The 26,654-nt window shown below is 37.0% G+C and overlaps 1 protein-coding gene across 8 annotated transcripts in view; it reads right to left on the minus strand.

Annotated features, from left to right (window-relative positions):
• LOC148946833 (protein-L-isoaspartate(D-aspartate) O-methyltransferase-like) overlaps positions 1–26,654 on the minus strand; it is a 167,655-nt gene that overhangs the window by 87,314 nt on the left and 53,687 nt on the right. For 3 of the 8 annotated variants that reach the window (XM_089096651.1, XM_089096648.1, XM_089096649.1), the window contains exon 7: positions 4,537–4,718. The exons of 4 other annotated variants lie outside the window; for them this stretch is intronic. In XM_089096651.1, the coding sequence (XP_088952777.1) occupies positions 4,548–4,718 (171 nt within the window). In that variant the 3' untranslated portion in view covers positions 4,537–4,547. Of the gene's footprint in view, positions 1–4,536; positions 4,719–5,498; positions 5,677–26,654 lie in introns of all 8 variants that reach the window. One more of the 8 variants, XM_089096647.1, reaches the window with a different exon arrangement.

Raw genomic sequence — 26,654 nt, forward strand, 5'->3', positions numbered from 1 at the left:
CGTCCTCTTCCGCCAATTTTCCTGCAGAAAGACAGTAACGTTGGACTTTTTGGGGAATCAAGCTAGGATTTCCAATCTGTATTATAAGAGGTGAACTTATGTGCTCTTAGCCACTCCAACAACCTCTCTCAGTCAATTTTTTAACATAAAGATGGCATGCTGAAAGAAAGCTACCATTTGAGCCACATATTATTTGTTAGAGATATGCATGTTGCACCTAAATTAGACAGGACTCACCCAGCATTTTCAATTGGTTGGATTGGTGAGCTGGAGTTAGCCAAAAAATTCTTCAACACCTTCTCATCCGTCCAACCACTAAGTTTTAAGCCCAAAGGTTAAAAACAATAAACTGGCCTAAACTGGGTCCTAAATCTTTTTCCCCTCTCCTTGAGCGTTTTCCTGTTGATTCTGATGTTTTTTCTAAGGGCTTCCAACAAATCCAAAAGTTTTTATTGGCCGATTTTCTTTGTTATCTTGTGCAATTACCATTGGGTTATTTGTGTCATATATTTCGTCTAGGTATGCCTCCACATCTTTAAAGAGTTATCTTGTTCTTTAAGAATGTTCTCTAGAGTTTATCGATCCTCTGTTTTCTTTTTTTTTTTTTTATTTTTTTTAATGATGGCATAACCAAGAGCTGCAGGTTTATGCTATCCTAGGAATTCTTAGCCGTCTGTTTTTGTATAATTGATTCTAAATCTATATACTGTATAGCCAACCATGATGATATTTTTCAAAACTCTAGTCCGGATTCACTTTCGTCGAGTGTTTCGACTGCTTGTAATCCATGGGGTGAACCCTTCTTTAAATGTTCCATCAACCCCTCTTCTGTTGATTTGGTTGTAAGACAATATACACAAACAATTCTGGTGCCATGTTTTCCACAGTATCAGACGGGTAGGATTAACGATAGGAATAAAATTTACACAATCTTTATCTTCCAACTCAGCATAAAGTGGAAAAACATAATATTTCAAATGTAGGGTGCTAGGATTACGAATAAGATTTTTTTTTATTATCCTCATAAAACAGCAATTCCTTATAATACAGCATTGATTTTTCCTTTCCCATTTTTTTTTTATTTTTACCCAAATGGCATCATTTTCCTTCAAACACACGAAGAAAACTAGTAAGTTTTCCTCCGTACTTTAATCCAGCTTCATTGAAAGCTGATAGATTGAATTTACTGGCATTACAAAACGAAACCTCTGTCGTTGTAGCTAATACTGACAACTTGAAACATTCTTTGTTGTAGTCAAGCAATAGGTCTATAATAGCTTTCTTTTTCTTTAATGAAGCAGGGATTTTGGGCCCTTTTTGAACATCTAGAACATCTTTGAACATCTTCGGTGATTCAGTTTACTTTGCTTATTCATACATCTAAAAGTTCTTAGATATCTCCACTTCTATAGAAAGTCTCCATGCAGGATCGACCAAGAGGGAAGAAGACGTAGCGAGTACGCAAGGTTTTTTCTCCCCTTTCCGAATACGTTCTAGGATAGCCCGTATAGTATTCCTTAACCCCTCAATAAATTCACCAGGATTATTAACAATCACAGTTGTCTGGGGTTTATGTATAGGATCAAAAATACCCTTTAAACACATGTCTTTTTAATTCTAATTAGTATTCCTGGACGAGAAGATCATTTCTTTCATTTAAAACCATCACAAATAACACCTTCTATATCATCAATTCTCACTTCCTTCGGTTAGTTTTCAAGATTGAGTGAAAAATTCGTTGTAAGATTCATCTTGAAAGTCTCTCATAGTAGAATATTTGTTACTCATACTTCCACCTTTATTGGACATTGCAGCCAATAAAGGTATATATACTAATAAAGAATATATTAGTATATATACCAATAAAGAATATTAGATGAGTTTTCATAAAGTCCATAGTAACTGAAATTATTTCCGAAATACTAGCTTTGTTTATGGATGGGGGGTAGAAGTGGAGGGGGAGCGTGGGCAGCTGTGTTGGGGTTCTTAGGATGAAAAACTATCATTCATAAAAAAAAGTATGGTAAAATTTGAAAATCCATGGAAGTAAAGGAAAAATAATGGATTGTATGCCGTCTGAACAAGTTTCTGAATAATTTTTTCTAAACATTTTCAAACCTGATATCTTGTATAGAAACTGAATTTTTATGTAGGAGTGTCAGACATCTTTTTTTGTGCAGGTGTCAGTCAGGTTTAGTACATCTGTCACGTAGGTCATTTGCAGGTTCAGGTGGTTTAGACATAGCAAAAGTGCTAGAAAGTGATATGGTCCTATGGACAGCGTCATAAACTTATAAGGTCTTATAGCATATATTACAATATTGTACGAGTATAGGTCTTGACGTAGCTTTGTTACGAAGTGACTGTCGCCTTACTACTATCTTGGGCCAAGGAGGCAGCTGGGGTGGATTTTAAGAGGCTTATGCCACTTTTGAGCCAAGCTTGAAATTCCGCAAAACATACTGGATTTGCCTTAACTGGTAGGCAGGTGTATTTAGCCAAGATGATTTTACTAGAGAAATATTTAAGCACTGACCTTTGCGATCACAGCACCAGCAGGCTTCAAAGCTTGAGAGGTTGGGAAATTCTCCTCAATCACTGAGACTGATTTGTAAGTAAGAATCGTCAATTCTTTATCATATTAAGGAGCTAAGGGTCATATACATTTGCTTGTTGGGCAAACTTTCATTCGTTTCTTCCAAATTTGATGCAGGGAATGTTTGTTTTCATGCAAGTGATTACGCATCGATTTTTATTATGATCCAACGCAATGACGGATTGTCTCAATTATTAACAGTGTTTATGTGGCGCTCACTTAATGATAGACGCATAACCAATTTGTTCTTACCATAAAAAAATATACTAGAGCGAATAATAGGTCTTGTTTCAACTTGTACATGATGAATTTTCAGAAATAACAACGTAGACTGGATTTTTTGGGACAAAATGATAGCACATTAGCTTGTGCCCATGGTGCGTTTTAAAAGAAACACCACTGCAAGAGTGTAAGGAAGCAGATAATAATATTATTACTAAAAAAGTCAGCACATATTATTGGGACCTTCTTTAAAGAATATGTCATCATTTTTTATTGTTCTTGGAATATACCATTTTGAGAGTTTTGGAGGGTTGACTAGTACAGCGTTTAACTTATAGCTTAGAAACAAAATCAAACAGTTTTTTCGGCAAAGAAGATCATAAATTGCCCCAACAGTTCTTGTTGCCAATCACAAAAAATTTAATTACTGGCTAGGTTAGGTAAACTAACCTAACCAGTATTTATGGGGATTGGGCACTGAATTTAATTCCTAACAAAATTCCTAACTCCATAATTCCATCCCTAATGTAATTACTAACATGTTAAACCTTGAAAAAGTAATATCGAAACCTTACGACTGCTTATATTGAATAACTGAAAAATAAATAAATCATGAAGACTGGCCAACATAAAATTAGTAGTTATGTATATTTTAATCTTACATTCTAATTTCTTAATTTAAACTCCATAACTTTATTTGGCGGAGAAGCTCTGAATTTTAAATTTTTTTAGTCAGCAATTAGATCTCCCTTAAAAAATTAAAACATCTAAAAACATAGCTTGGGCTTGGTTTTTCCTGCATTGATGCCCCTGCTCTGCGGTATGCCTATATTTAAAAGATGTAAATTGTTACACTTTCTATTGACAGCTAGCAGAATCTAAAATAGTAGTGACCTTCAGTACTTTACACAGCTTAAGCAACCCTAAGTATATAAAAGCATGATTCAAAGAATAACAAGGACAAAGAAAGTAAAGGAAAAGCCAAAAAAAGTGAAAGCCGAAATGAGAGCCATACAGAACATATTAGAAACTGGAGAAATAATCGATGTTAAAAAGGTTGGATACAGAAATGAGTACGTCCAAACAACCAACCACGGAGGCCAAAAGTGGAAAAGAAATTGTTTTCGTATTTTGGCATAGAACGACTAAAATACATTATGTTTTACTAATGCACATTAAAATGCGAGAAAAAACTTCATATTATTCCATTTCCAATGAATAGATTAAATAATAATGTAAAAAATCATGATTGTTTTTTTAGCCACTTTTTGTCAAAACGAGAACATGATCTTCCCAGGTGAAACTTCAACTTCTGAAACAGATTACTTCCGAACACTAGCCCAGTAACTTAATCCGTTCTCAAAAATTTTGATATCTTCAACAAGCTCCTACAAATAAAAACAGAGAAAACATCAAAACCAACTGTTGATTTCTTCAAGCGAAGATTCAATAAGTGAATAGAATTAGGAACACGACTGGGTGGATAGCTGCACGACATATCGATTTTTGATTATGCCTGGTTATTTCCAAGATTAAAAAAATCCACACGCTCTCGTAAATTCTATTTCATGAGTCTTCAAGCCAATAGCCCACGTATTGTTTTTTTTTCCCGCCTTACATCTCTTCCTGCATCATTTTTCTTATATAGTACCATCACTACTGATATTGACGTTGCAGAACGAGTTAAAATCGCTTCCTATTTGCCATTGGATTCTTACCTTTTGAGGATTCACAAGGGGTACTGACTGTTTTTATCAGTTAGTGGAACAAACGCAACTTCCATCAGTTTTTTCCTATGTATATAACCTTTTTCATCTTTGTCAATCTGCTCAAGTGCTTGAGCCAAAGTTGCCCCCAAAGGAATTACCATTCGACCACCAGACGCAAGTTGTTGAATTAACTATAAAAAAGAAATTATCCAATGTTTTTTCTATGAGCTTCATGTGCTACTGCATATAATTGGCAAGCGTTCGTAACCAATCCGTTGTCTGAGTAATGTAACAAGTATCTTAAGCTCAAAGGCAAGTGTATTTTCCAGAGTGCTTTTATAACCAGTCAGTTGGTTTCCAATATCAGCGGGAATATGTTTTTTTGGGGCTTTGAAGCCTGAAAGCAAGCGAATATTGCATAGTTGTTGAGCTACTTTAAAAAAAGAGATTATCCGGATGTTTATCATAAGCTTCTGGTTTCTCAATGAGTGCTGATAGAGGAAAGGTCCTAGCAGGGAAAAATAATCCTTTTTTACTAAACAAGCATTAGTGCTCCATAATGCTTATTTACAATGAATTCGTTAAAAATATAGTTTAAAAAAAGGAAGCCGAACACTATCTAATAAATATAATCTACCTCGGTTTGAGAATTTGCCTCCTAAAACATTTAATGATTATAAACAAATTGAATGTAATGATAATTTAAAAAATAATTATCAAGAGCTTGAGCAGATTGAACAATAGAAATACTAAATTTTAAGAGCTCAAACAGAACTGCGCAAGTATATAGGATACATATCTAAAAAACTCAAACCGATAAATGTGATAGAATATACGTCATTATATGTAGAGATCTCACAGGAGAAATAAGTCTTATTTCTTGTTTATGCTTCATTATCCTTGTGAACCTGATGTTTTTAAACCTATAGTAATTTCAGAAAATACACTTTGAAACCTTACTATTACCTTACCTTATTAAAATGGAAGTTGAGAATCTTTATCACATAAAGGGACAAAACGGACTCCCATCAGCATTTTTCTATGCACATGTCCATTTATATCCTTATCAATCTGCTCAAGCTCTTGGCCGACCAAGGTTGGACCAACAGGTATGATCATGCGACCCTTTGGAGCCAGCTGGCTTAACAGCTAGAAAAGGTTTATTCTACTCACCATCCACTAAATGTATTTATAGTATTTAAACTGCTGTTCCTGATTTACTTTGTTTACTACAAAATAGTCAAATCAATAAATTATTTTGTTTTATTTTAACATTAATACTAAATATAATTTTTTTTTATTATCAAGGACCATACTTAGAGTACAATCATGCAACCCTTTGCTGCCAGTTGGCTGAAAACATATAAAAAGTTAGTATAACTGATTTACTTTTTTACTACAAAAGAGTCAAGTCAATAAGATATTGTGTTTTATTTTAACATTAATATGTAATATAATTTTCTATTACTAAAAATTATACTTAGAGCATCATAATGCGACCCTTTGCAGCCAGCTGGATGAACAGCTACAAAAATTTAGTCTACTCCCTATCCACCTCATATATGTGTATTATTAAAAATTTCTGTGCCTGATTTACTTTGTTTACCTCAGAACAGTCAGATCAATAAGATATTTTGTTTAATTTTAACACTAATATTAAATATTAAAGTTTTTTTTAGCTATAAAAGATTATACGTAGATTATGATCATGCGACCCTTTTCAGCCAGCTGGCTGAACGCTTACAAAAAGTTAGTCTACTCCCTAACCACTTAATAGAGGGGGTCCCTGACTGGTATGGGAAGATGTTGTAAGAAAAGTTTAAGGAAAAGGAGAACTTCTTGGGAGGGTGTAAAGAAGGAGGTCTTAAATGGATTGGGTTGGAAGAGGAGCTTGAGTATTTGTGCTGGCCTCAGGTGGCTTTAGTCTAGAGATAGTCATTAGCAGTAATAGTAGTAGTAGTATTCGCTTAATTTATTTCATATTTTTTTACTGCTGTTCCTGATTTACTTTTTCTACTAGAAAACTGTGGGATTATTAAGATATTTTATTTTGTTTTAACACTAATATTAACTATTAAAGTTTATCTTTAAGCTTTTCTTTTAGTCAATCATGACTTGAACGAAGGGCTTCCATTAAATAGCTGTAGTGCGCTACCTAATGTTACCATAGTTGTCATTGCGAATAGCAACTGAAACGCGATTAACTTTCATTTCTTTCAAGACAACACTAAATGATCTTGGGAGTGTAAAAGTTCGTTTTCTTCTACGGCTGGGAGGGGATAAACAGTATTGTGACAGAAATTAGTTTAGTTTACACTTAATTGTGAAGTTTTTCTATGTGAAGCTGAAAAAATATTCTACAAAAACACTGCCCAGTTTCTCCCCTGTATACATACATACTTGTAGCCCACATTTGTATCTATAGTTTGTTTCAGAATTTTCCAATTGGTGTAATAACTGAGCAGCAAACTCAGCTGTTTGAAACTTAAACAGTTCGTGGTAACAAACTGTAAGTAAGGAGCGACCTGGCTCAACAGTATTCGAAACTCTAAAAAACGGAATTTTTATGTCAATAGATGTATCAAAAGAATTATCTTTTTATGCTAATTTCAAATATATACGTTTTATTAAGTCTAGTCTTACTCATCAGAAGTTATGAGCCTGAGAAAAATTACCGGATTTTCGAAAAAAGGAGGAAACACCCCTTAAAGGTCATAGAATCCTAATGAAAATCTCACCATCAGATTCAGCGTATCAGAAAACCCTACTGTAGAGGTTTCAAGCTCCTATCTACGATTAAATAAAAAAAACAAGTTTTTTTTAACTGAAAGTAAGGAGCGACATTAAAACTTTAAAGGAACAGAAATTATTTCGTATATGAAAAGGACTGTCCCCTCCTCAACACCTCGATCTTTACGCTAACGTTTTTCATTGTTTAAAAAAAATTGAGTTGTGAAAAAGTCAAACTTTAGCGTAAAGAGCGAGGCGTTGAGGAGGGGACAGCCCCTTTCATATACGAAATAATTTCTGTTCGTTTTAAGTTTTAATGTCGCTCCTTACTTTAAGTTAAAAAAACTTGCTTTTTTTATTTAATTTTTGAACGTTTTTGAATAAATGCAGGTTTTAATCTTGGCTCACCGTACATGAATAGTTAAAACAAAATTTTCATATCAGTTTAATTTTATTTGTTTAATAGCTTTCTTAAAAGTTCTTTAATATCATTTACGAATATTTTGATTAAAAATAAATATTTGTAACTTACGAATTAACTTACTTAACGAACTTCTATTTTCATATATTTTTAATACGTGTATTAGGGGGTTCACCCCCTATTCAGTTCCTTGCTCTTTACGCTAAAGTTCGAATTTTGTTCCAATTCTTTAAAAATTACCGCTTAATCACAAAGGCCGTTAATTAGAATAAATAGCTCTTATGAAAGTACTAAAAAATCTTTGGCTTAAACAGCGAGGTATTGACTAGGGGGTGAACCCAATCATATATGTAATATTTTCTGTTCGTTTAAACTTTGATGTTGCTGTTGTTACAGTTGAAAAACTTGTTTTTTTATATTTAATTTCTGACCTTTTTTTAAATAATGCTGGGAAGTCCGGCGTCCCCTTCATAGCAATGCCCCTTCCCCCATGAAAACTCCCTTCATGGAAAGATCCTCCCACATAACCCCCGACCCGCCCCCCCCCACTACCAGGAAATATCTCCCCTGAAAACGTCTGTATACTTCCCAATAACCAATACTATATGTTAACATTGGGTAAAGTTCATAGCTTTCAGCCCTCCCCCTGGGACATTCGGGGGATTAAGTCATCCTAAAAGACATTCTTATTACATTTTTGAACATGGTGAACAAAATGGCTATCTCAAAATTTTCATCAGGTGACTTTGGGAAAAAATGAGAGTGGGAGGGGGCCTAGATGCCCTCCATTTTTTTTGTCACTTAAAAAGGGCACAAGAACTTTTAATTTCCATTCCAATGAGCCCTCCCGCGATATTCTAGGACCACTGGGTCGATACGATCACCCCTGAAAAAAAAAACAAAAAAAAACAACAAATAAACACGCACCCGTGATCTTTCTTCTGGCAAAAAATGCAAAATTCCACATTTTTGTAGATAGGAGCTTGAAACATCTACAGTGGGGTTCTCTGATACGCGGAATATGATGGTGTGATTTTCATTAAGGTTCTATAGCTTTTAGGGAGTCTTTCCCCCTTTTTTCGAAAATCAGCCAAATTTTCGCGTAACTTTTGATGGTTAGAATTAAACTTGATGAAACTTATATATTTGAAATCAGCATTAAAATATGATTCTTTTGATGTATCTATTTGTATCAAAATACCGTTTTCTAGAGTTTCGGCTACCATTGAGCTGGGTCGCTCCTTACTTACAGTTCCTTACCACGAACTGTTTGGAAATGTGGAATTTTGTACTTTTTGTCAGATGAAAGATGACATGCGTGTTTATTTGTTTGTTTTTTGTTTTTGTTTTCCCACGGGTGATCGTACTGATCCAGTGGTCTTATAACATCGGTAAAGGGCTATTTTGAGCGGAAATTAAGTTTCCATGGGGATATCCCCAAATTTTCCACTGGGAGGGAAGTTTCCAGGGGGTAAATTTTTCAGGAAAAATCTTATGCTTTAGAAATTTGTCTGAATTCCAATACGAAACTCTTCTTATGTCTTGCTTTCTCTTTGTCGACTCAGTTTTACTTTTGGAGATGTTATGGGTAACTGTCCAGGGTAAATTTTCACCAAGATTGAATTCTCTAGAGAATAATCCGTGGGGAGGGATTTTTGCATGGAGGTGTAGTCAGATTTTCTGGCATTATTTAAAAAACGATCTGAAATTAAATAAAAAACAAGGTTTTTGAACTGAAAGTAAGAAGCAACGTTAAAACTTAAAACGCATAGAAATTATTGGGTGTATGAGGGGGTCGCTCCTCTTCAGCATCTCCCTCTTTATACGCTAAAGTTTGAATTATGTCCAATTCTTTAAGAACGACTCCTGAAACACTATGTTCCTTAAATTAGAACAATATGAAGCTTTTTTTTTAACATAACTAAAAAGCTTTAGCCTAAAGAGCGAAGTGTTGAGGAGGAGTATCCCCCTCATATGTAATAATTTCTGTTCGTTTTAAGTTTTAATGTTGCTCCTTACTTTCAGTCCCAAAAAACGTTTTTTCTTTCAATTATTAAAGAGCTTGTATATTCATGTCATTGTGTTATACAAGCAAGTTAGCCGTTTCTAAAAAGAGTGGAAATGTAGGACAACGACGAATTAAGAGATGGTAATTAATTGTTGTGTTATAAAAGTACATAATGGAAGAAAAACGGAACACAATATTTCAGAAAACTGTTTTCTTCACCAACGGTTGAGGGGTGTAAAAGAGTGAAAATATTCAGTTAGACAAGTAAGGTGGAATGAATAAACTATGTTTTAACGCTGGTCCAGGTCAAAGTTCTGCCTTTTCACTGTGATGATATCGTATACCTAGCTAATGATACCATCAGGTAGAGAGGATGATCCTCGGGGAGTGGGAAATTACATACAAGTATAAACATCCTGACCAAATGACAGCTGCATAAAGCCCTTCCCAGATATTAATTAAAGAAACTTTTTCTACAAAATAAGTTTTTCAAAGAAAAGTAAAGAACTTTAAACAAAAGATGAATCATTAAACAAAAGATGAGCAAAACTAAAATCAAATTATCTACCAATCGTGAGACTACCACAAATGAGCAGCGATAAATAAATGAAACCAAAAACGAACAGAAATTACAATAAATAACCGAGTCCAACTCAAAACGAGCAGAAATTAACATAAGTTGGGCTTAAAACCCCTACGCCTTCCCAAGGCCAAAACATAACTTGCACTTTACTGAAAAAATTATAAATGTTTTTACTTTTATAACTTTAATAAATCCAATAATATTAACATTTTGATTACTAAATATCAGTATATGTATATTAAACTGACAATGCACATTTATTTGTATTTTTTCCCTTTTAATTTTCAATTGAATGAGCCCTTTTTGATGTTTTTACAACATCATTTTCTATAAAATCTTACATGCTCCCAGAGCATAACTTAAAACCCATGCCCTAAGGGTTGTGGGGAGGGATGGGTTGTCATCCATAAAGACCTAATTTCCAAAACTTTCAACTACGTTGAACAAAATGGTTGTCTAAAAATGTTGATTGGTTGTGTTTGGGGAAAAGGTGGCTATGAAAGGGGGGTTAGTTGCCTACCAGTCAGTTCCGACATTTGAAAGGGGCCTTAGCTATTCAAACCTGTAGTCGCGCAAATAATTTCTGAGCTTTTTACGACGGAAATTTATATAAGAACCTTTTAAATCCCATTGGCTTTGCTTACAACCCTTATCATAAAGGCTCTGGGGGAGTGTCCAGCTCAAAGGTATAATTTCCTGAACTTTAAACTGCGTGGTACAAAATGACTATCTAAAATTTTGATTGGATATGTTTGGGGAAATGGTGGGCCTGGACGGGGTGTTAGTTGCCTTCCAATCACTTTCGACTATTAAAAAGGGCACTAGCCTTTTCAATTTCCAATCGAATGAGCCCTTTTGAAATTTCCACGACGACGTGTTCTATAAAAATCTTATATACCCCCAGGGCATAACTTACAACCCTTGCCCTGAGGGCTGTGGGGAAATGTCCTCCACAAAAACATAATTTATATCTGGAAATCCACAACACTGAACAAGATGGCTATCTAAAAACTTTGATTGGATGTGTTTGGGGAAAAGGTGGGCGAGAGAGAGGGGCTAGTTGCCATCCAGTCAGTTTCGACTTTTTAAAAGGGCACTAGCCCTTTGAATTTCCAATCGAATGAGCCTTTTTTGAAATTCCTAAGACAACCCATTTTATAAAAAAAACCTTATATGCCCCCAGAGCACAACTTTCAAACCTTGCCCCGAGGGCTTTGGGGGATTGTCCTCCTCAAAAACATAATTTCTATCTGCAAATCAACTACGCTGAACAAAATGGCTATCTCAAAATTTTGATTGGATGTGTTTGGGGGAATGATGGGCGTGGGGGGCCTAGTTGCCCTCCAATCACTTTCAACTATTAAAAAGGGTACTAGTCCTTTGAATTTCTAATCGAATGAGCCTGTTTAGAAGTTTCTATGACAATGCCTTCTACAAAAAGCTTTTATGCCTTCAGGGCATAACTTAAAACCCTTGCCCTGTGGGTTGTGGGGGAGTGTCCTCCTCAAAACACATTTTCTATCAGGAAATCAACTTCACTGAACAAAATGGCTATCTCAAAATTTTTTGTGTACGTTTTTGGGGTATAGAGGGGGGTGGGGGTGGGGGGCTAGTTTCACTCCAATCACTTTCAATTATTTAAAAGGGCACTAGCCACTGCAATTTCCAATTGAATGAGCCCTTTTCGAAGTTTCTACGACAACTCCTTCGATACGAAGGGCCCGCGTATGGAGGAAAAATAGATAAAACATTGTGCCCACATCGTTCTTTACTTAGGCAGCGCTATCACGCTGCCTATGATTGAGCTATTTAGTTTTAAATTTATTTTAAAGCTTTTTTTCAATTATAGTAGTTCTGGTTACTTACCTACATTAAATTATACAAGTTTCTTTTTCAAGTCTGATTATATAGATATTTATTAAATAACTGTATTTTTTGGCATATAGAAGCTTACTTATGGTAGAATTCTACTATGTTGTCATAGTTATGCTATAAGGTTTATTATTCCTTGTAAATTCTTATCCTGAGTCGGAAAATAAGGTGCTTTTTTTATTCACGTCTAATTATTGCTGAGTTCGGCTTTATAAGACCAATTAACAGGAAGTGTAAGGTCATATCGCTTTTTTATCCTATATGAAAATGTAAAATGAATTTGTATTGATTTTTACATAATCCAAAACCTATCTGAATCAGGACTTTAAAAAGGTGAAGACCTTAAGATTGTTATAAAGTTCAACTTCAATTCTGAAAAAAAACATAAAGACAATATTTGTTTATTCTAACGGGTGGTTTTTGTTACTACTACTACTACTAACAACTCACCGCAGCACCAAGCCGCCTGAGGCCAACACAGCTACGCACGCTCCTCCTCCATCCCAATCTATTTCAAGCCTCGCTTTTTACACCCTCCCAGGAAGTTCCCATTTCCTTTAAATCTTTCTTTATGACGTCCTCCCAACCCAGACAAGGACGACCTGCTTTCCGTTTAGCCCTAGACGGTTGGCCGAAAAGAACAATCTTCGGCAATCTGTCATCATTAATCCACACAACGTGCCCTAGCCACCTCAACCTTTCTTTCATTATAGCCCTATAGAGCGGTATTGAACCACATTTTTCGTATAGCCTATTGTTTGAAATACGGTCAGTCAGCAGGGTACCCAGAACAATCCTTAAGCAATTTCTCTAGAAAACATCTAGCAAATCTTCATCCGCTTTTCTGAGCACCCATGCTTCAGAGCCTATCATCACTGTAGCTTCTAATATTCTAATCTTGGTTTGTAGACTTATCTTCCTATTCTTCCAAACTTTTTTTAACTGTGAAAAAACACCCTGAGCCTTGGCTATTATACTTTTAACATCATCACTGCTCCCACCATCTTTACTAATAATGCTTCCAACGTAAGTGAAGCTGCCCACCTGATCAATCTTTTCATTACCCAACTTCACCCTTTTATCTTTACTTGTTCCTAGCCTTAGCTATTTTGCCTTCTTAACATTAATCTTCAAAGCGGTTCGAGCACCCTCAGCTTGCAAAACCTCTAAAAGTCAATTTATGTTACACTAAGTTTCATCTAGGATGCTTAAATCATCAGCATAATCTAAGTCCAGGAGACTCGTTCCTTCCCATTTGATTCCGTGGTCTCCTATTGCCTTTCCTGTGCTTCTTAAGACAAAGTCCATCAAAATAATCCATATAAAGGGGGATAGATCACAACCCTGCTTAACACCTGCTTTTTAATACAAAACCAGCTGCTAATCTCATTTCATACCTTAACCGCAGCAGTGTTATTCTCGTGCATAGCACAAATCACTTTAATGTATTTGTCTGGTATACCATACAAGGATAAAACCTTTATTAAAGCTCTTCTATCAACAGAATCGAACGCTTGCTCATAATCTATAAAACTGAGGAGCAAAGGTGTTTGACAACTCTGGCACTTCTCAATTATTAGCCTAATAGTGAAAGGTTGGTCGACGCATCCTCTACCTTTTCTAAAACCACACTGTTCTTCTCTTAAAACTTTGTCTACGGCATCTCTCAGTCTAAAATGTATCATATTACTAAGTAGTTTACTACCTACAGAGACCAGACTAATACCTCGATAATTACCACACTCACTTTTATCACCTTTCTTATAAAATGGCTTAATTAAGGTTTTTGCTAAAATCGTTAGGTACTTCCCCTTTTTTAAAAATCATATTCATAATCTTCGGTAACTTATTTCTAACCTCAGAGCCACCGTATTTAATAAACTGATAGACCACCCTATCAGCACCTGGAGCCTTATTATTTTTTAATCCTTTTAGAAGTTTCACTAATTCGTCCTCGCAAAATAAATCTTCCTTCACATCCCAGGTACCATAAATTATTTCATTTTCCTCTGCATCTTTCCCCGCTACTCTATCTCAATTTAGTGATTTCTCAAAATGTTCTGCCCATCTCTCTTTAGTTCTTTCCTTATCTCTAATTGTGGCCCCAGTTCTGTTTTAACTGGGTCAAGTCCGGATTGACTACTCCGTCTCAATTTATTAACATGCCAGTACAATATTTTACTATTATGCCGTCTAGCTGCATCTTCCAGATCCTCGGCAATTTTATCCGTGGCCTCCTCTTCACACCTCCTTAGTTCATATTTTAATGCTTTCTCCTCTTTCCTTACATTCCTTTTGTTTTCATATGATCTATCACTCAGATAATTCTTGTACAAGTCCTTTCTCCTTTCTATTAAACATAAATCTTTTTCACTGATATTGTAAGCAACAGTTCTAGCTTTCTTCCCTAAGACACCTTTAGCAACTTCACAAATTATTTTTCTAAAATTATTCCAACCATCTTCCACATTATCAAATTTTAAACTCTCAAGTTTAGTATTCAACTATTCCTGGAAAGTTTCTCTCAAATTCTCATTCTGGAGTCTTCCAACATCATAACCTCCCGGGAAGTAGTTACCCTTCCAAAATTTCAGTTTTAAATTAACCCTTGACACTACTAGATGGAGAACTTTACTTTGAACATCAATAACGGCACTCCTATATACCCTAGTATCTTGTATTGATCCTGCCAGTCTTCGGTTTACTATAATATAATCAATAAGGTTTGCAATCTTGACTTACTTGACTTAAGTCACATCCGTCCTTGAAGGTCGTCTTGGGGCCTCTTTCTTCGTAATGGCGTGGATGTGCCTTTTGTATGTTTCACGGTCTTGTGCTAAGCGAAGAAGGTCCGAGAGGCGGTGAGGTGCCAAGTTTTCCTTCCACCTTTTTGGGGGACGACCACGAGGACAAGAATCGTGAATTTGGCCTTCGAAGGTGATTTTTGGGAGACGGGACTAACTCATCCGTTATACGTGACCGAGCCATCGAAGTTGCTGGAGCTGGATCTTCACAAGAATTGTTTGTTGTACTTTAAGGCGCTCGAGAAGTTCGACATTTGAGATTCTATCAAGGTAAGTAATCCCAGCGATGCGGCGGAGGCACTTAGTTTCAAATCTGCGAGTCAACGGTTGTCATTTACCTTCAGCGTCCATGTTTCACATGAGTAGAATGCGATGGGGATGATCAGGGTATCAAAAAGTCGTGTCTTAAGCCGCATAGACAAATCTTTGCTTCGCCATATGGGCATAAGGGCCTAGAAACTGGAACTCGCAAGGGCAAGACGTCTTTTAATGTCTTTTGATAGACTGTTGTCGCTGGTGATCAGACTACCGAGGTAAGGGAACTCGTCGACCCACTGGATACTCTCTCCATTAAGTTTCAGGTCTGTATCCTGCGGCTTTCGTGAGCAGAACTTAGCCTTTATTTTTCATACGTTTATGATCATTCCAAAAGAACTAATGGCTTCGAAAACGTCGTTAGCAACTGCTAGTAGATCCTCGGGGGTTTCAGCAATTTCTTCGATATCGTCGGCGTAGGCTAGCTTATCTGTGTGAACATCCCCTATATCTGCGCCGCAAGTTGTTTCCACCAGGGATAAGACTGCTGTGAGGAAAAGGTTGAACTGCCCTGGAGACAAGAGACATCCTTGAAGGACACCTGTGGAAGTCTGGGAACTGTCAGTGAGACCTTCACTAGTCGTGAAGCGACTCCCAAATTTGGAGTACATATCTTTGATAACGTCGACTAGGTTTCGTGGGATTCCGTAATGGAGGAAGATATGCCATAGGCCATTTCTCCAAATAAGGTCAAATGCTTGCCTAAAGTCGATGAAGAGCTGATACAGGTCACGACAGAATTCCAGATATTTCTCTAAAATTTGGCGAACAGTGAAAATTTGATTAACGGTCGATATCCCAGGGTGAACACCGGCTTGGTATTCTTGGATGACTAAGGATGTAATGACTCTGATCCGTTGGAGCATAATTCGAGTGACGATCTTGGCAGTTTGACTTGTTAGACTAATAGGACGGTAATTATCACATATCCCCTTTGACCCCTTCTTGTGTAGTGGAACAATCGTGGCTTCGCACCAAGAAGTAGGGAATTGACTCCTTTGCCAGACAGTGGATACAATCTTGTGGAAAAGATCTATAAGTGGTTCACACCGGACTTTCAGCAGTTCTGCCTGTTTTCCATCCGGGCCCGGGGCCTTGTTAGTCTTGCTCTTGTCAGCTCTTGGATGGCATCCTCGACCTCAGAACGAAGAGGAGGTGGGCTGGAGTCTGAGACAGTAACGAGAAACAGGTTCAGGACAGCAGGGTTTGGAAGGATATCAGGATTAAGCTTTTCTTTGAAATGCTCAATCCATCTCGATCGGATACCTTCTGCGCTTTGTATCTGGGAGCCGTTTTTATCTGGCAGTGCACAAGAACTGAGACTTTTCTTGCTTTTTATCTCACGAACTCTCTTATGCATGAAGTGTGAGTCGCCTTTCTTAAAATCAGACTCACACTGTTCGCATTTGTCTTTAATGTAGGTGCGATGGGCTCTACTAGTGGATTTTTCTACAGCACGTTTCAACTGCTTATATTTGTCTCTGCTCTCTCTGTCTGACCCATTATTGTGTTTTCGTTTCTCAGCACATAATGAGATGATTTCGTTGTTTATCCAAGGCTTTTTATCACCCTTTTTGATTTCTAGGGCAGAAGTCGATACTTTGCTGATGATCTTAGAGGAGTCTATCACCAGTTTATCGATATCCTCTTTAGATAGAGCTATAGGAATATTAGAAAGAAGGTCCAATATTTGAGTAGACAGTTCATCGATGTAGGTATGGTGGGTTTGAGGGTCTTTGAGAAAATGTGTGTTGAAACGAGCGGGTCTATTATTCAGCTTTGCGGAAGATTTCAGGCGTATCTTTAGTGCAGACATGACAAGGGAATGGTTGCTGTAAAATCGCCACCTGCAAGGGTGATAGTATCTAGCACAGACGATTTCCACCGCCTAAAGACGAGCACGTAATTAATAAGATTACGGGTTTTTCCATCCGGCGAGGTCCATGTCGCCTTACGACGTTCTCTGTGTTTGAAGAGAGTATTGGTAATGGCTAGATCACTGTCTCTGTAAAATTCAATGAGGCGTTCTCCCCTCTTGTTAAGTCGTCCAAGGCCAAATTTACCCATAACATCTTCGTTTCCACCAGAAGCGTTACCAACAATAGCATTGAAGTTGCCAATAACAACAACAAGGTCTTTTTTGGGAACTACGTCAATTAGGTTTTGCACGTAGAAATGGTCAGACTCTTCATCTGGTTTGCTGCAGTCAGGAGCGTAGACTTGTATGATCGTGATGTTGATCGGTGATCCTTTCATTCGCATCATAATCAACCGTTCTGACACAGGCGTTACGGAAATCAGGGATCTTTGTGCCTTACTCGACATCAAAAAGCCGACACCTTGGCGATGGGCGCCATCGGTTCTCCCAGACACTATCAGAGTAGTTTTGCCGATCATTTCTTTGCCAGTACTAGGGAGGTGATTTTCTAAAAGTACGAAAGTCTCACATTTATATCGATTTAGCCCATTAAAGGCAAGATTTATTTTGCCTTGTTTTGGAAGCGTTCTAACGTTCAGGGTTCCAATAGATAAAATTCATTTAAAAGAAAGCATATCTGCTGTGGTCAGAGTATTCAAAGTTGTTAAAGGGTCTCCATTCACGAGATTCTCGGTCGTCAGATCGTCGGTTGCCCCGGACGCGGTAACTTCGTCGGTTGCCCCGGACGCGGTAGTATTGGTTCTCGTTCTTGATCGTTTGTACTTCATAGTTTTTATTCAGAAAGGAGGTTTCTTGGCTAATTTCAGGAAGGCGGTAAGCCACTCCTCTCCATCCCTAGCAGGGGCTGACTATATCTACTACCGATAATGCGCCCTTCTGGCGTCCTGCATCACCTAGAATTTTCCCATTGCTGGGAAAAGGTTTGTGACTGGCGGGACGTGTGCATACGCCGATGGGCCCTGACCAGTGCACATCAGAGGGGCCTTCCATCTCCTCCGCCTGAACTTATGGCCCCCAGACGTGGGTGCTCCAGCTATATTTCAAGCCCCCAGAGACCGGGTCCTCCCTTGGTCCGCGCCTCCTTAACGGGAGGCTAGGATACTAGGCTAGGATACCATCTATCCCTGTTTCTACCAACCTGGGCATTAAAATATCCTGGTAAAAACATCATATTTCTACCGAGGACCCTGTCTATTTACTCCTGTAACTGTAAGTAAAATTCATCTGACTGACTAGTATCTCCGTCAGTCGGCATATATTACTATAACTGATACCCTGAACTTTTTAGTCATAAAATGAGCAATTAGTATTCTATTATTAATACCTTCGCAGCCTAAACAAGACTTACCAGCTTTCTTATTCATCATGAGCCCTACTCCCTGTCTATGTACCCCATCCTTCCTGCCTGAGTAAACAAATTCTATATCACCTAATTTCATGCTTCCTACCCCTGGCATATGAATATCTGAAACTCCTAATAAGTCCAGTTCGAATCGTCTGAATTCATCTCAGTCAAAATGTCAATGCGATGGTCATTTTTTAACGTCGTAACATTACAAGTTCCAATGATCCCGGATACCAGTGCAGGACGGGGATCACATATCTTCTCAAGTCTACACCAAAGCTCTTAAGCCGGCTTAGAACCAGACAACAAGAAGTCCCTGGGACCTCCAGTATAAACAGAGGCTTTGTGCAATCCTGGGCCCATCTTGGTCACAACATGGTTTTCAGTACTTGGTGATGCTCTTCTATCAACAAGAGTTGAAATCCTGCACAGACAATCTCAAGCCTATTACCTCCTACTCATTATATATTCATGCCTACAAATATAATCCTACTACGGGGAGGGAGCCCATAATAGATAAATCAGCTAGGAAGAGGTTTTTCAGCCAGAAGACTCCTGTCAAAACATACCAAGCCCAGAAGAAGTGCCCTTGTTAGTAAGGTATGTAAAGAGGCATTCATTAAATATTCATTCCGGATTCATTGTCTTTTACTTGCGACATGAAAACCAGGAAGGTAAGGTCCCCTTTAAATTCTTGTCTTTCGAATCAGCTTTTCAGCAATTTAACTAACGATAATGGGTTTCAAATTGCGTAATATAGGGCCCTCCCAAAAGATATAAAATAAATGACGCTCCTGTTCAGTGACACCATATGGGGAGGGAATATGCCCCGTATGTTTTTCTCTTCTAGATTTTGAAAACACCTTTTTCGGTATTTTCAATGAAAAATGCATTACTTTGGAATTTCCACTGAAAAATAACATGACAAAACGACAAGCTCGCCCTTCACTAGATTCTGTATATTTCAAGCCCCCAGAGACCGGGTCCTCCTTTGGTCCGCGCCTCCTTAACGGGAGGCTAGGATACTAGGCTAGGATACCATCTATCCCTGTTTCTACCAACCTGAGCATTAAAATATCCTGGTAAAAACATCATATTTCTACCGAGGACCCTGTCTATTTACTCCTGTAACTGTAAGTAAAATTCATCTGACTGACTAGTATCTCCGTCAGTCGGCATATATTACTATAACTGATACCCTGAACTTTTTAGTCATAAAATGAGCAATTAGTATTCTATTATTAATACCTTTGCAGCCTAAATAAGACTTACCAGCTTCCTTATTCATCATGAGCCCTACTCCCTGTCTATGTACCCCATCCTACCTGCCTGAGTAAACAAATTCTATATCACCTAATTTCATGCTTCCTACCCCTGGCATATGAATATCTGAAACTCCTAATAAGTCCAGTTCGAATCGTATGAATTCGTCTGTCAAAATGTCAATGCGATGGTCATTTTTTAACGTCGTAACATTACAAGTTCCAATGATCCCGGATACCAGTGCAGGACGGGGATCACATATCTTCTCAAGTATACACCGAAGTTCTTAAGCCGGCTTAGAACCAGACAGCAAGAAGTCCCTGGGACCTCCATGAACAGAGGCTTTGTGCAATCCTGGGTCCATCTTGGTCACACCGTGATTTTCAGCACTTGGTGATGCTCTTCTATCAACAACAGTTGAAATCCTGCACAGACAATCTCAAGCCTATTACCTCCTACTCATTATATATTCATGCCTACAAATATAATGCTACTACAGGGAGGGATTCCATAATAGATAAATCAGCTAGGAAGAGGTTTTTCAGCCACAAGACTCCCGTCAAAACATACCAAGCCCAGAAGAAGTGCCCTTGTTAGTAAGGTATGTAAAGAGGCATTCATTAAATATTCATTCCGGATTCATTGTCTTTTACTTGCGACATGAAAACCAGGAAGGTAAGGTCCCCTTTAAATTCTTGTCTTTCGAATCAGCTTTTCAGCAATTTAACTAACGATAATGGGTTTCAAATTGCGTAATATAGGGCCCTCCCAAAAGATATAAAATAAATGACGCTCCTGTTCAGTGACACCATATGGGGAGGGAATATGCCCCGTATGTTTTTTTCTTCTAGATTTTGAAAACACCTTTTTCGGTATTTTCAATGAAAAATGCATTACTTTGGAATTTCCACTGAAAAATAACATGACAAAACGACAAGCTCGCCCTTCACTCGATTCTGAATTTATATTTTGCCCCCCCAAAAAATTTTTTTTCAGGAATTGACGCCATTATTCTCTTCTGGTTCGTAAAAAATTAGATTTGTACATGACCTGTGCCAACCAATAAGACACCGAGAGAACAGTTCTTTTTTTCTTTTTTTTCTTTTTTTTTTTTTTTTTTTTTTTACTCTTCGTATTCTTAAGAAATAAAAAGTTTAAATTGAATTAAAAGTATGAACCTACGAAAAGATTCTCACTAGAATGCCACCAATTTTGCGCAATCCTAATAAGTTCGTATTTTCAGAATTAAAACCAACAAAATAGCATACGATTCTAGAGGAAAATTGCCGCATAAACCTCCCCTCTCAACGTCTAAGATAATGTGGCTGCTTCAATTTGTTTGAGATCCCATTGGGAATTGGCAAACGCCTTGAAGAGGCCATTATTAGTGTCTTAAACATTCAGCTCAATGTGGCAACAAAAAAGCTGCTGCATAATATAGCCACATAAGAGTAAATTGGCATCACTAAAATAATTATTGTTCTTGCAGCTACTATATTATCGTCATTGTTTTTTTCTTAGTAACAAAAAAACTTTGTTGACTTCAGGCAACTTCATACTGGGATGAGATATCAATAATAGTAGCTGTAGTTCTAACAAATATATAGGATTCGCTTCCAAGATCTGTTTCTTTTTTCTAACACACTGATCTGATCTGAGAGATTTGAGTCTCCTCTTGACAGCAATGTCAGTTGAGACTTCTTTCAATATGACTAATTTTCTTCCTTCTCAGCACAACACCATTAGCTGCAAATAATTTCAATACAAAAATTATTTATAAATATCAGCTTAAATCTAAAAATAAAAGACAATCTTCCTTTATAGTGGGATTTTTTTTTTTTTTTTTTTTTTTTTTTTTTTTTTTTTTTTGTAACAGGGACATATATTATTGCTAAAACCACCAATCAAACCTATTATACATACAAGATCTATCCCTTTTCAACACTGACAATACAGCAATTACATTACTATCAGCATCAGATAAAATCATTTTCTCTACCACTTTCCTGTATAAACTTAATAAACAGGACTATCATCCTATACTTCAAAGAATCCTCATCAATCAAAATTCCTAATGCAAGTGCTACTGAAAATTCTCCTAAATTTTCCTCTTTGCACAAATTCATCATTTCTTTTCTCAAATTTTCATATTACTTACATTCAACAACATAATAGAAAATACTTTCTATCTCACTACAATTATCACACTGAGGACTATCAGTTTTGCCTATGATAAACAACCTATGCTTAATACCTACATGGGTCGACCGAAAACGGAACATTAAGCAACCATATTTTCTTTTTAATCTACTATAATCTTTCATATCAAAGCCAGGCTTCTTCTTCTGGGTAAGAGCTATATTATTACTATTATCCCTCATGTCCACAACATGTTTTTGGTTAATTCTTCTAACCATCCCTCTAATCTGTTTATATTTTTCAGTAGGGGGTGTTAGGGTCATATTTTGGGATGTTAGTTTGGCATATTTGTCTGCTTTTTCATTACCTGCCACCCCCACATGGGCTGGACACCACAAAAATTGTATCACTATTCCTTTCCCAACAATCTTCAGAATTGAACTATAGCACTTATGGACCTCATCATTTTGTTTATTTGGAAAATTCTTTAGGGACTGGAGGGCAGATTTTGAGTCACTGCATATGAGGAACTTAGATTGGTTTTCATCACTTTCACTAGTTTTCCTCAATACCCATTCTAGTGCACTTTCAATTGCTTTTATTTCTGCCTCAAAATCAGGTGATTCTTTACTTAGTGACTTTGTTATCATTGTATTTAATTCTGGAACCACTGCTGAACAACCCACTCCTAAACCATTTATTTTTGAACCATCTGTATATATTTTAACATATTCTTGGTACTTGCTATTCAAAACTGAGAGGAATTCATATCTCATTATTAGGGGGTTATTTTCCACTTTTTCCATGTAATCAATCTGACACTCAATCTGAACCTAATCCCAGGGGGAATTTTCGGTGGTTTTTCATAACGTAGCATTTGGGTAATACGTACTTCTATACCTTCCTGAGTTAGTAGTTCTTCAAATTTTTCAAAAGGATTTAGACGTTTCCTTTTTCTATGGTGATTTCTAGTGTGGGTTAGACCAGGTTTAATTATCAATTTCTTAACTGGGTGATTAAAATCTGCTTTCCATAGCTGGTTCATGTACACTATAAGCATTTTTTCTCGTCTTGTGTTGAGTTTCTCCACTCCAGACTCACCCAGGAGAAAAGGAATTGGGGTGCTCTGGTGGGCTCCAAATGCCAATCTTAGGGCTGTATTCTGTATTGTATCAAGTTTTCTGAGTGTAGATTCTGGGGCAATGCTGTATATCAAACTCCCATAATCGATTTTAGGTCTTATGTATTTGATATAAAATTGTCTTGCTGTAACTATGTTGACACCATGCTTCCCACATGAAAGCATCTTCATCAAATTCAGTCACTTTGCACAGGATTCTTTTAGATATTTGACATGTTGACTAAATTGAAGTTTATCATCAATGTGTATTCCAAGGACTTTATGACAATTGGTTACAAGCAGTTCCTCTCCAAATAGAGTAAGTAGCGGAGGTCTAATATTCCTCTTAGATGTGAGCAACATAACTTTGGCTTTAGATGGTTCAAAATCAAGATCTATTCCTAGGGACCATAACTCTATTTGGTCTAATGTTTCTTGGACAACTTTTTCTGCTTCTTCCACTGTGTTTTGGATTGTCCATGTATTATTATCATCTGCAAAAATTCCTCCTTTGCATTTATTGTCTTCTAGAGGGATATCAAATTCTCCAACATTATAATAGTCTGGTCCAAGAACACTTCCTTGTGGAACACCTCTTTCCACCTCAATTTCCTTTGATCTTTTTTGTCCTACAGTCACAGCAATTTTTCTATCTGACAGGTAGCTCAGTGTGAATTTCATCAAATTTCCATTAATTTTTGTCCTAGATAAACCTTGTAGTATCTGTCTGTGAACCAAATTATCAACAGCTCCTTTAACATCCAAGAACACTGCAATCATTACTTTGCCATTATCAAGTGCATCAATGATGTCTCTCTGCATCCTGACCAGGTTATCTACTGTATTTCTCTCTCTGCGAAAACCTGTCTGAACATCCTGCAGCAGGTTAGCTTCATCTATTGCAAATCTCAGTCTTTCCTTTACTAGCCTTTCATATATATTACCTTCAACTGAGAGCAGAGTTATAAAATGATGATTTTCTGCTTTATATGGTTTATTCGGTTTTGGGATCATGATAGATGTGCCATTCTTCCAAATTGTAGGGAAATTGCCCTCCTTCCACAATTTGTTGATGAGTTGTAGCAGAATATCCTTCCATTTATCAGTCAACCTTTTAAAGAAAACAGGGTATATGTTGTCACTGCCAGATGAAGTCTCTGGTAGAAGGGTTTGTTGTAACTTGATACTGATTGTTGCATAGAAAGTTTTCTTGCTTTAGTGAAAGTTGTTGAATGTGGGCTGGTTCCTTCAAATGGATCTTTCTTACCTAGTGTCTGGTGGAGATGACTTGCTCCTGCCTCAGCTTTTGTTTTGTTATCAGCAATCACTTGTCCTTGGTAGGTTGTTGGCCCCTGCGGATGGTGGTACAATTCTCTCCTATTCATCTTTCTTATGAAGGTATACACTTTTCCAAATGGATCCCTGAAGTTGAGATTTGAAACAAAATGCTTCCAAGATTCTTCTTTAGCTTGATTTATTGTTTTTCTAAATTCTGCCTGGGCCAATATTTTTTTTTCTATAATTTTCAATTGTCAGAATCTTGTTGTAATTGTTTGAAGCTTGGTTTAGTTTCTTCTTATTTAAGCTACACTGTTCATTCCACCATATTGGTTCATTCCTAGTCTTGTTGCCCAATGTCTTGATGGGAATAGTCTTCTTAGCCACTTCCATCAGTAGAGCTTGTAATCTTTCAATTTTCTTCTCTGTAGTCATAACTGTTGCCAGTTCTTCTTCAAGACTTATCCTTGTAAGTTCTTCCTGGAAGTAATCCCAGTTAACTTTCTTAAATTTAAAGGTAGGGCGTGTTGGTGGGGTTTGACTTCTTAGTGTAGATTCTTTATACTCAATTATCACTGGCTCATGATCACTGGTTAAGGTTGGTTCAGGAGTTAAACTTATATTTAGTTGATTGATTATTGCTACTGCAGAGAATGTCAGAACAATGGTAGAGTATACTCCTGTAACTGGGTTTCTTCTAGTTTGAAGTCCAAGTGGGGTCACTAGGCCAATGTCATCATTCTTATCCAGAGCACTTAGGATACCTATACCACTACGATTATGAGATCCACATAAACACCAGGCATCTGAATGGGCATTAAAGTCACCAGTAATAATAAAAGGCTCTTCGGCTTTAATCACTTTTTTCACTTTATTGAAAAAGTCCCCTGTTTGTGGCTCATTTCCATTGGGGTTATATATATTAACAATAACTCTTGTATCCCTCTTACCCCAGAATACTCGGCAAGCTACCATCTCAATTTTAGAACTTGTTATGTCTTTAATATCTAGTTTTTGAAACATTAATGACTTTTTAATGCACACTAATATTCCTCCTCTTGACCGTTCTGCTCTATCCTTTCTTATTACTTCATAATTTCTAAGTCTCCTTGAATTCTGGGGTTGTAGCCATGTTTCTTGAAAGCATCCGACATCAATTTTTTCTTTTTCTAAATGGCGCTCTAATAACTCCTTTTTGCCTTTCATATTAGATTGGATGTTAAAAGATAGCAAGTTCATTCTAGTTTATTTGCTAGATTCCAAATTTCTTCTACATTGATTTCAACTTTGAATAGTGAGTACATAAGTTGACATAACTTCACTATCCTATCTTTTATTTCTATGTCCTTGATGTCTATCACTTCTGGAACTTTGGATATAAATAACACTTGCTGTTGAAGGGTGTTTTTTGGTTCAAGGGGGGGTTGCTCTTTCACAGCCTTCTTGTTCAGTGCATCTGCATAACTCCAGTATGCATTAGCTGCTCTTTTCATTGGTATGTTTTGGGCAACTGCAATTTTTATGATTTCACGGGTTTGTTGGCGGGCTGGGCAGCTGCCAGATGTTGTTGAATGGTTTTTCCCACAGTTAGCACAGACATACTTTTGGTATTTTCCTGACTCTTTGGTTTCTAGTTTTAAGGGACACTCATTAGAAGAGTGTTTGTTTGCACATCTCAGGCATACAGCATGTGGCGACCTACACTTTTCTTGAGTGTGGCCATACTTTTGGCATTTAAAGCACTGAATAATGGGTCGGTTGTATCTCTCAATACTTCTTTTTCTTCCATATAGCCAGATAGACTGGGGAAGAGAGTTACTCTCAAATGCTACACAAATACTCAGGCTATCTTCTAATTTTTTGGTGTTTCGGTTGTATCTTTTCAATCTCTTTAATTCCTTAATCTCAATATTAGTTTCTACCCTGAGGTCTGTCAGCAGTTCTTCCTTTGAATAATCTAGTGATATTTGCTTGATTACACCATAGCTGACCTGTCTTTTCTCTTCAGGTGCTATATCAACAAAATCTAGCTTCTGAATTTTCATTAAAGTCTCAAATGCAGTTTGTGATTGAACATATACTGATAGTTCTATTTCTATCATAGTTTGAGTAAAAGTCAATTTTGTCTGTTTGGAGAATTTTCTTAAGTTCTAGAGTGATTGCTCTGTCTGATGGGAGTTTTACCTGTGAGGTGAAAACCACTGTTAGATTAGTCCCTGATTCACTGCTTATAAACTCACTAGCTGCTTCTATTCTGTTATTTTTAGCTCTGAATTTCTCTGGAAATCTTTCAACTCTTGGAGGTTTAAC

Source organism: Artemia sp. Qi Xiang Cuo, chromosome 11, assembly GCF_049724085.1.
Source record: "Artemia sp. Qi Xiang Cuo chromosome 11, ASM4972408v1, whole genome shotgun sequence".
In the NCBI taxonomy this organism is placed as follows: domain Eukaryota; kingdom Metazoa; phylum Arthropoda; class Branchiopoda; order Anostraca; family Artemiidae; genus Artemia; species Artemia sp. Qi Xiang Cuo.